Here is a 9,990-nt window from a genome sequence, read left to right on the forward strand (position 1 = left end):
TCCCCCGGTCCTGGGTCTCAGGGGCAGCCCCAGCTCCTCCTAAATCCTGTGTCTCAGCGGCACTTTGTGTTTGCTGCGTTAATTTCCAGGTGCCCACTCAGACTCCTGTGGAGCCACCTGTGGGTGCACCTTCCTCAGAAGAGACAGTCCCACCCCACTACCCTTATGTCATAGAATGCTGTCACGGGGCCTTCCTAACTGTACCCACATCTGTCTCTCATTTTGTGACAAAATGGAACTCCTAGGCATGGATCTGCATTTGAAACCACATCCATTGTTAATGTCAGAGCAAGAAAAAGCTGTCACGTGTTCATCATTCCAGTGAGGGTTACACCAAGAAGCATCTTCTGCACGTACTGTGCTGTGCCTAGTCCACGCACCAAGGCTGCAGGAGCAAAGGGGACAGGTCCCAGAGGCTCTGGAAGGGCAGAGAAGCCAGGCGTGGAAGGGCAGAGAGGGCCCTCGTGGCCAACAGCCTCTCCCGAAGAGACAGTACGAAGGAAGGCCTGGGCGTGAGAACAGATGTGGGGCACACAGAGGCAGAGGCCACATGGAGGGGAAACAGGCTGGTGGACCAGGGCGCTTGGGGCCTGGGGAGGGATTTGGATCTCATTCTCTGTAGGGTGTGGGGAGTGGTCCTGTCTGCTCTGGGACCACAGGGGCAGGAGCCAGTACAGGCCATTGTGTGAGGGCAGGTGGCCAGGTCACCGTCCTGCACCAGGGCCTGCAGCCGCAGCCCCCTCCCCAGCCCTCGGCATGCAGCACCAGGACGCTGCGGATCTCCCCGCTCTGTAGGAACAGCTGCCACTTCCTGGGTTCCCATTCCCCTGAGGAACGTGTTCCATAACATCTGTGCAGCATCCCCTGGGGACCAGGTGCAGTTCTAGGCTCTAGAGACAGAGGGTCCAGCGCAGACAGGAACCTCCACTCAGCGTGGAGAGGAGTGAGGCTGGGAGCGGCTGCGCAGGACAGCTGCGGGGAAGAGGGAGGGCAGAGGAGGGGCGCGTCGGGGAGTGCCACGGAAGGCCTCAGCAAAGCGGCATGGAAACAAGAGCCAAAGGCAGGGAAGCACCCTCCTCCCGGGGCGGGAATGCAAAGCAGAGGGCCTGGGGCCGAGGGCTGTGTGTGGAGAGCAGCCCGAGGCTGGGGCAACTGGGCCCAAAGACAGAGTCATAGACGTGTTCTGTCACCTTTGACATGGTCATGAGCTGCGGTGTAGCCTCCTCCTAAGGGTGCATCTCTTCCCTGAGATGACCACAGCCAGGAGCTCCCACGGGGCCAGGGAGCTAGCACAGCACTCCGCCTGGCTGTGCTGGGGCGCTCTGCGTGTACAGCAGACGGCGCTGGGGGTGCTCTGCGTGTACAGCAGACGGCGCTGGGGGCGCTCTGCATGTACAGCAGACGGTGCCAGTGGGGCCCTCTGGGGGTACAGCAGACGATACTAATGGGGTGCTCTGAGGGTGCAGCAGATGGTACTGATGGGGCGCTCTGGGGCTACAGCAGACGATGCAGCTGTCGGGCAGGTGTTGACGCTGCCTGTGCCCCCGCCCGTCTCCCACCAGGTTCCCGGGAAATACACAGTCGTGGCAGACCACGAGAAGGGAGGCCCCGATGCGCTGATTGTGAGGAGCGGGGATGTGGTGGAGCTGGTGCAGGAGGGCGACGAGGGCCTTTGGTAAGAGCCGCACTCACCCCCGGGCTGCCCCGCATGTGGCCGCCACTGACCCACACCCCTTGCAGGTATGTCAGGGACCCGACCACCGGCAAGGAAGGCTGGGTGCCGGCCAGCAGCCTGTCTGTCCACCTCTGCCAATCCGGCTCGGCCCAGTGCCTGAGCAGCTCAGGTAAGGCCCACGCACTCCGAGCCCACCCGTGACGCTGCCAAGGGCCCATGTGTGAGGAAGCGGCTCCGTGTGTGCCCAGGAGAGCGGACGCCGAAGCCTGTCCCTGCCTGGTGTCCCCGCAGAGTCGAGCCCAGGGTCGGCCGTGCTGAGCAACTCGTCCAGCTGCAGCGAGGGCGGCCAGGCCCCCTTCAACCTGCAGGCATAGTGCCACGCCATCTCGGCACAGAAGACCAGCGCACTCTGGGGACTGCCACTGCGAGGGCTGGCATGGCATGGGGAGGGCGCGGTGCCCCCGGACATCCCAGGAAGGGGCACCTCACCGCTCTGACCCAGAGCTCCTGGCTGTGTGGGCTGCAGAGGACCCCTCCGGGGCAGAGGCTGGTTCCACGGAAGACCCCAGACCACAGGGCCTTCCTCGGAGACTCCAGAGCCCACCAAGGAGAGGCCGGGAATAACCCTGGCAGGGAGTGCCAGGCAGCGGCATCTCACCCTGGCTCCAGCGTGCTGTCTCTGCCTCCGGACAGTGCTTTCAGGGGTGTGCAGACCATGGAGCTGGTCCTGGAGAAGGGGAAGATTCTCTGACCAATGGTCTGGGGAGAGCAGGGCACGGGGACTCTATTTACAAGTTTTAGGATTTTTTTTAAGCAGGGATCAATCCCATGGCCATTTTTTGTGGTACTTTGGCCTCAATTCTTTACCAGGAATCACTGTGTTTACATGAAATGACAATTTGATACTGTATTTGATAGAAAACTATTTTTTGTTACCGGGGTTTACATAGAAGCATGTTGTTTATAACACGGCATGACTCTGGGGACCCCCCTGTGGGAACAGATGGCACTCCCTGAGCTCCCTGCTCACAGGTGGATGAAAACATGCCCCTGGTGACATCAGGTGGCGTCTCCACCACCAAAAGCCGTCAGAAGCAAGGAGATTCCTTTACCTGCATACACTTCATTTTCAAAAGAAAATTTAAACTATAATTTAAACAGTTAATCTTCTTTTCTACAAAAATAAAATGCAGGGACTTGATTTTTTTTAAAGAGCTTCACTGAATTAGGATATTTTTATTGCTTTTAAAGAAAATACGGAGATGCCGTTTCTGCAGAGTGTCTCGTGCACCAGCACTGCTGACCGTAGCTGAGAGAGCCCTGCCCCTGCCTCACTGCACCACAGCCTCCTCGGAGGCCGCACCTCCACTCCCCTCCCCGAGTGCCCCCTGCCTCCCTCCAGGTCCACCTGCCACCCAGTGACCACCTTGGGTACAGAAGTGTAAGTGGGCAGAGTTGATTTTATTCATCACAGCAGAACTGGAAAAAACCCCTTCTGTTTTACCCTTCCTGTGTTTCAGAAACATATTTTGTTCTTTTGAAGCCTTTCTGGTGTCTGGTCTGCAGATATTTTTGTATGTGTGCACCTCTGACCATGTATATACATATGCCTCGCCAGAAAGGGCACGTTCGCCATCCCCATGCTGCTGCGTGCGCCGACTCACCGCCTCACGGTTGTGGCCTCAGCGCGGTGGAGGCGAGCGTGGCTGCATTCCCCTCACGCTCGCTTCCTGGCAGCAGCCTGCAGCCATCACTGGCCAGACCTCCAGGGTGCAGAATTACACAGGGAGCGTGCAGACTCGGTAGCTTTTCCTCTGATGTGTAAGTTACTTGGAACGTGCTGTGTCCTGCCACATCCCCGACGTGCTGTGCGAGCGCAGTGCCTCCATCTCGTGGTGCAGCCGCGTGCCCTTGTGTGACCCTCTCCATAAAGGCACTTTACAGCTTCATGTTTCATCCACTGTCACTTTTTTTTAACTGCTGATGTAAATGAAATTTTAAAAGCAGAGTTCTTTATTGTATGGATGAAGTTTGAATAAATATCAGCAACTCCTGTTGTCTGTCTGCCTTTGTCTAAGACACAGAACTTCCGTGCCGTCGGGGTCCCCAGGGCTGTGCTTGCACGCAGCGAGTCAGTGTTGGGACGGAACAGAGCCAGGCAGTGAGCGGGGCCCGACGCGCGGCTCCAGCACCAAACAGCCCCTTTGCTCCAGTGTGTCAGACAAAACAGCAGCAAGCCTGTGCGTGTCAGAAACGCAAAGGCAGCAGAGGAGCCGTCACAGATCACAGTGTAGCCCACACGCTCCAGACCAGAAAAGGGAGCATGGAGAGGGTATTACTGATCCGATAGAGGAAGGGAGGGGTGCAGAAAGGGGAAAGTGTGTGAACAGGAAACTAGATGTGATGAAGAGGGTGCCCAGATGGGTCCGCCTCACAACAGACGGGAGCGACCCTGTTAAGCTGGCCTGGAAGAGCATGGGATCAGATGTAACAAGTAACCACTTAGAGACCATCAAGCACAACAATACAAAGATCGAAGACTGAAAATAAAAAAGAACAGACAAGCACTAACCAAAAGAAATCTGATGTAGCAGTATCGATAGCATGAAACGGAATTCAGGACAGTTAATAGAGAAACGGGGCTGCGTGGCAATCAGGAACTCATAAGCAGCTGACGATAAAGCTCAAAATGCGCAAAAGTTGGCAGTCGGGTGAGATGCTGACTGTCATGAAAAGTGATCCCTGTTTATCCCTAAACAGATAAATCTGCATTATTTTCCAGCACACATGGAGCACAAGAAAAATATTTAGCAAACAGTGAGAAGACCGTGGAAACTGGCAATTTAAGCTTGTTTCTAACTCCTCGTTGGAAAGGCAGTGCCATAGGGATGCAGGATTCTGCTCTCTAGAACTGGACAGACGCACAGAGCCATAGAAGAGGAACAGCCACGGCTCAGATTGGCCTTGGCAGCTTAGCAGTGTCTGATTTTATACATGACAAAATAAGTGAGTTAACCGTTTAAGCCAAAAAATAAGACCAGCATAACCCAAAGAAACTATGTAAATGCTTCTTTCAATTACAATTGAGAAAAGAGAATAACAAAATCAAAAGCAAAACTCAGACTTTGTACTTGAAAAACTTAATGAAACTAATTTATAGAAAATCCGAGAAACTCCATATCAAATAAAAATTTTTAAATATGAGAGAACCATTATGAACACCTTTCTGCCAATATATTTGAAAACAGATAAAGTAGGATTTAATTGTTAGAATTGGTCAAGAAGAAATAAAATACTTGGGCAGATAAATAACAATTACAGAAATTGCACTGCAGTTAAAAAAAAAAAAAATTACTCCAGGTACCAGATGTAGGTGATTTTATAGGCGTACAAACATATTTATTAAAACTATTTAAAAGAGTATAACAAGAGAAAGCAACTCAATAAAGTACGAAGGAAGTTTAACCTTGGCAGCCAAACCTGACAAAGATTATGTAAGAAAAAAATCAGCTGGGCCACGTGGCTCACACCTGTACTTCCAGCACTTTGGGAGCCTAAGGTGGGAGAATCGTCTGAGACCCGGAGTTTGAGACCAGCCTAGGCAACATTGCAAGGCCCCGTCTGTACATGAAATTTAAAAATTAGCTGGGCATGGTAGCACACACCCGTAGTCCCAGCTACTTGGGAGGCTGAGACCTGGCAAGTAAGCCCAGGAGTCCAAGGCTGCAGCGAGCTATGATCGCACCACTGCACTCCAGTCTGGGCAACAGAGCAAGACTCTGCTCTCAAAATCAACCAAACAACAAGGTAATGTAAGAAAAAATAAAATGAATGCAAAAATTCCAAATGAAATGTAATTAAATAAAACCCAATTTTATGTTATAAATAAACGTAATAAGTTCTAAGCAAGTAAATTCATCCCAAGAATGCAAGACATAGTATGTTAACATGGCTATAACTTGCCATATTAACAAGTAAAGGGGTAAATCACCAGCTTAACAAATGACAAACAATATTTCAATTTTTAGTCAACATTTATCATGTTAAACCAACTAGTAGAAGAAAATTTCTTTAACCAAATAAAGTATATCTAACAAAATCTTCGCAGCAAAAATTTAAGGTACTGAAGTCCTTTAGAACCGTCCCCACTGGCGGCAGAACTGAACAGGGACCCCACCACTATCTAGCGCAATTTAGCAGCCATACCAGTGATTACCACAACAAAGAAAAAGGAAAGAAGGCCTGGCGTGGCAGCTCATGCCTGTAATGCCAGCACTTTGGGAGGCCAAGACGGGCAGATCACCTGAGGTCAGGAGTTCGAGACCAGCCTAACCAACATGGAGAAACCCCGTCTCTACTAAAAATACAGTATTAGTCTGGTGTGCTGGCACATGCCTGTAATCCCAACTACTCAGGAGGCTAAGGCAGGAGAATCACTTGATCCCAGGAGGTGGAGGTTGAAGTGAGCCAAGATCGTGCCATTGCACTCCAGCCTGGGCAGCAAGAGTGAAACTCCATCTCAAAAAAAGAAAAAGGAAAGAAGGCATGCTAATTGAAAAATAACTTTTCGTATCTAGAAAACCCAGGTGAATTCATAAACTATTGAGACTAAGAAGTCCACAAGATCAACCCACAAAAAGTTATTAACATTCCTAGCAATGGCAATACTATTTTAACAGCAACTAAATTTAAAATAAATGTAACAACATTTTTGGGCAAAATCATGAAACGTGATAGAAGGCCATAAAAGAAGACCTAAACGGGAGATTTTTATGGATGGAACAATTCAGTATCGCTAAAATGTTAACTCTCCCCCAAATTAATCTGTGTATTTAATCAAAATCCCAACAGAATTCTTTGTGGAATCAGTAAATTGATTGTAACATACATAGAAGATAAAGGTCTAAGTATACCCATAGCGATTCGGGGAGCAGAGGTAGGAAGTGGAAGGCTCAACTACCAGGCGTCTGGACAGGTCATAAACCTGCCGTCAGCCGTGACGAGGGGGAGCGAGGCTAAACTGGCCAAGCAGAATTCGGATTCCCATGTGTGCAAGTACCTGGCTTGTCCTGGGGCTGCTCAGCCAGGGGCACAGCATGGCCTCCAGGAACCGGCATCATTGGGACAGCTGCCCTTCCATGTGGATGACGGCGTAAAAGTAGAGCCATCATCTCCCAAACTTAAGATCAAAACATTAAGATTATTATGAGAAAACAGAATATTCTTACTGCCTAGGGTAAGGATAGATTTCTTACAAAAGACGAAAAAGCTACACTTTAAGAGATGGACAGAAAGAAAAGATGGACACATCTGAGCACACCCCTGGTGAATTTCTCTCCACACTAAGACCCTGGACAAGGGTGAAAAGCAGGACAAAGGCCCACAGAAAACAAATTCTGCTCCAAATCATAACCAGCCTTCCATACATTCTCTTCCTTAAGCTGAAAGTTGTTTAGCATCACGCAGCACTGGTGTGACGCCCGGCTGGCCCGAGGGCTCAGCTGCCTCCAGCCGTGGCCCCAAGAAGGCAAAGCACCCGGGTGGGTGGAGGGAGCAACCGCCCACTCTGATGGCTGACGGGGTGCCTGGGTCCAGCTCCCTTCTCTGCTCAGGCAGCAGAGGCCCGATGAGTACAGGCTTTTCCTCGCCAGCACGGACCCGTTGGAACTGGCCTGCAAGACAGCTTGCCATGGCAGCTTCCCGGGCACGGGGCACACACAGCTCCTCTGTCCTCCCCATGCCCCATACCCTCCCTCAGAGGAAACTCGTGCTTCCAGCGGCACCAAATAGGATTTGGAACCAACTGGCATCCAAGCTCAAATCCGGTTAGCGTCTGCCTGTTTCCCTGGTGCCCGTGCGTCCAGCCGAGATGCATTTGACCCCGGGCGGGGTGTGCTCACAGGCTCCCAAAATGCGAACATAGAGCAGTTTCCCTGGTGTTAATTAAGTACTATTCCTGGGACCTGCCCTGAGATTCCAATTGCTTACAGATGTGGAAAAGCCTGGAAGTCCCATGTGTGTGGATGTGAGTGTGTATAGCGGTGCGTGTGTTTATGTGGTGTGACTTTAGGGTGTGTATGACTGTGGCATGTGTATGGTGTTTGTGAATGTGGTATGTATGGTGTGAGTTTGGGGTGTGTGTGGTGTGAGAGTGGCATATGTGTAGGGGCATGTGTAGTGGGGGGCTGTGGTGTGTGTATGGTGTGAGTTTGGGTTGTGTGAGTGTGGTGCTCCGGTACAAGTGTGAGCACAGAGATTCTTTGGTAGGAAGGCCGAGGCAGGTGGATCACTTGAGGTCAGGAGTTCGAGACCAGCCTGGTCAACATGGTGAAACCGCCATCTCTACTAAAAAATATAAAAATTAGCCAGGCATGGTGGTGCACACCTGTGATCCCAGCTACTCGGGAAGCTGAGTCATGGGAATTGCTTGAACCCAGGAGGTGGAGATTGCAGTGAGATCACACCAGTGCTCCCCAGCCTGGCAACAGAGCAAGACTCCATCTCAAAAAACAAAACAAAGAAAGAAAGACATAAGACATGGACTGCTGGAGAATGGGGATGCTGCCTACAGTCAAAGCGGAGTGGGCGGCCCAGCTCAGAGCCAAAATGATCCTCTCTTCTTCCCGGCCTCCCTTGCAGGCAACGGCCCACCTGGCCTGGTCTCCTGGAGGCTCCCTTCAAACACCGACACCCACACCCAAGATGCACTCTCGAGATTTGACTTGCATTGTGGCTATGGGACAAGTTTTCATCGGCGGTTTAAATGTTTCCCAACCTACATTCCTATGTCCTAGGGGTTTGGAATTCTAGATCGTACTTGAAGTGTTAGTGCCACACACACCCCTCAGCACTTACTGGCAGCAAACCATCAGCTTTGCAGCATAGCTGGGGCCACCAGACCTCGCTCCTGCTCTCCCTGCTTGAGCTCAGTGGCTGGTAGGAAGGGGTGTATGGCCACTGGCTGGCCAGGTGCAGCTCTGTCCTCCCCTCCCCCATCCCTCTGTCACCCTTGGAGGCCGAGAACTTTGCCCGTCCGTCCCATGGGGAATGTCAACAGGCAGGGGCTGCGCTGCTGAGAGTCATGGCCTCCCAGGCCCACCGGCTCCTCTGCCTTCTGCTTGGGCTTCAGGGCTGTCTGGCTGCAGGTGCGTCCGGGGAGGTTTTCCTCATAAACTTGGTGGAAGGGCGGCGGGCAAGTCCCAGGAGCCGGCCAGGGCTTCCCAAACCCGCCCTTGCTGTGGACACCCCATCCGCCATGAGGGTTTTCTGGGAGTTCCTGTTCAATTTCTTTCCTTCTGGAAACCAGCATCCAAGGGCATGCTGGGTGACAGTGGGAAGCCCTTCTTGGTGGCTCAGGCTTTGTCGGGATTATTTTTCAAAGAACATTAGGAGCGGGTGGGCTTTCCTGGCCTCCATGAGACCCTGCCTGTGAGGTCCGATAAGCACAAGGAGTCTGGGGCCGCTCAGTGTCCGGGAGGTGCTCACAGGCTGCTCTCAGTCTGGGGAGGACATGTGGGGGACAGTGCGTGGGGGATGGTGCCTGCGACGTGGTGGATGGGGTGAGGGAAATGGCATGGGGGCTGGGGGATGGGGTGTGGAAAACGGCATGTGGGGGATGGGGTGTGGTAAACGGCGGGTGGGGGATGGGGGATGGGGTATGGCATGTGGGGTGCGGGGAATGGGGTGTGAGGGATGGAGGGTGTGGGGCATAGAGTGTGGGGAATGGGGTGTCTGAAAAGGCATGTGGGTGTGGGGGATGAAGTGTGGGGGATTGGGGTGTGGGGCATGGGGGGTGGGGTGTTGGGGATAGGGCATGGGAAAGGGTGTGTGGGTCTGAGGGAATGGACGTGGGTGTCAGGGATGGAGCGTGGGGATGGTGCGTGTGGGGTGGAGCATGAGAAGCAGCATGTGGGGTGGGGGTTGAGGGGATGGCAAGTGGGGCATGGGCTGTGGGGGACAGTACCTGGGATGTAAGGCTGCAGCCCTAGCTCACAGCATGGACTTGTGACCCCAGGCAGGGTAGCTGAGGCCTCAGGAGGAGAAAACAGAGGATGCGCTGTGGAAGCCGGGCCTCATAGAGGCGAGCAGAGCTTACCCTGGCTCTGTAGCGGGGCCCAGTGGGGGCGAACACCACCTCCTTCACCTCCCATGGCAAACAGCTGGCACACGGCTACCATGGTGCCCCTGAAAGAGGGCGTTCCCTGCTCCAGCTCAGCCTCCCCTGGGACTGGGGGTGCAGGCGGTTTTCTGTTCTTTGTTCCATTCTGTCCATTCTCAATAATCACGTGTTCGTCAGGTTTGCCTTGGTTCTTGAG

General features: G+C 52.7%; 2 protein-coding genes across 14 annotated transcripts in view; both read left to right on the plus strand.

Moving 5' to 3' along the window:
- Window positions 1-3,735, plus strand: part of MCF2L (MCF.2 cell line derived transforming sequence like) — a 212,943-nt gene extending 209,208 nt beyond the window's left edge. For 11 of the 13 annotated variants that reach the window (XM_017502483.2, XM_017502520.2, XM_017502546.2 and 8 more), the window contains 3 exons: window positions 1,563-1,675; window positions 1,741-1,844; window positions 1,967-3,735. In XM_017502483.2, coding sequence (XP_017357972.1) covers window positions 1,563-1,675; window positions 1,741-1,844; window positions 1,967-2,049 — 300 coding nt within the window. In that variant the 3' untranslated portion in view covers window positions 2,050-3,735. Of the gene's footprint in view, window positions 1-1,562; window positions 1,680-1,740; window positions 1,947-1,966 lie in introns of those variants that run through there. The other 2 variants (XM_017502537.2, XM_017502553.2) reach the window with 2 other exon arrangements.
- A 4,967-nt stretch (window positions 3,736-8,702) lies between these two features.
- Window positions 8,703-9,990, plus strand: part of F7 (coagulation factor VII) — a 13,298-nt gene continuing 12,010 nt past the window's right edge. Inside the window, exon 1 of the mRNA XM_017502629.2 lies at window positions 8,703-8,820. Coding sequence (XP_017358118.1) covers window positions 8,757-8,820 — 64 coding nt within the window. The 5' untranslated portion in view covers window positions 8,703-8,756. The remainder of the gene's footprint in view (window positions 8,821-9,990) is intronic.

Source organism: Cebus imitator, unplaced genomic scaffold (assembly GCF_001604975.1).
Source record: "Cebus imitator isolate Cc_AM_T3 unplaced genomic scaffold, Cebus_imitator-1.0 Scaffold14, whole genome shotgun sequence".
Taxonomy (NCBI): Eukaryota; Metazoa; Chordata; class Mammalia; order Primates; family Cebidae; genus Cebus; species Cebus imitator.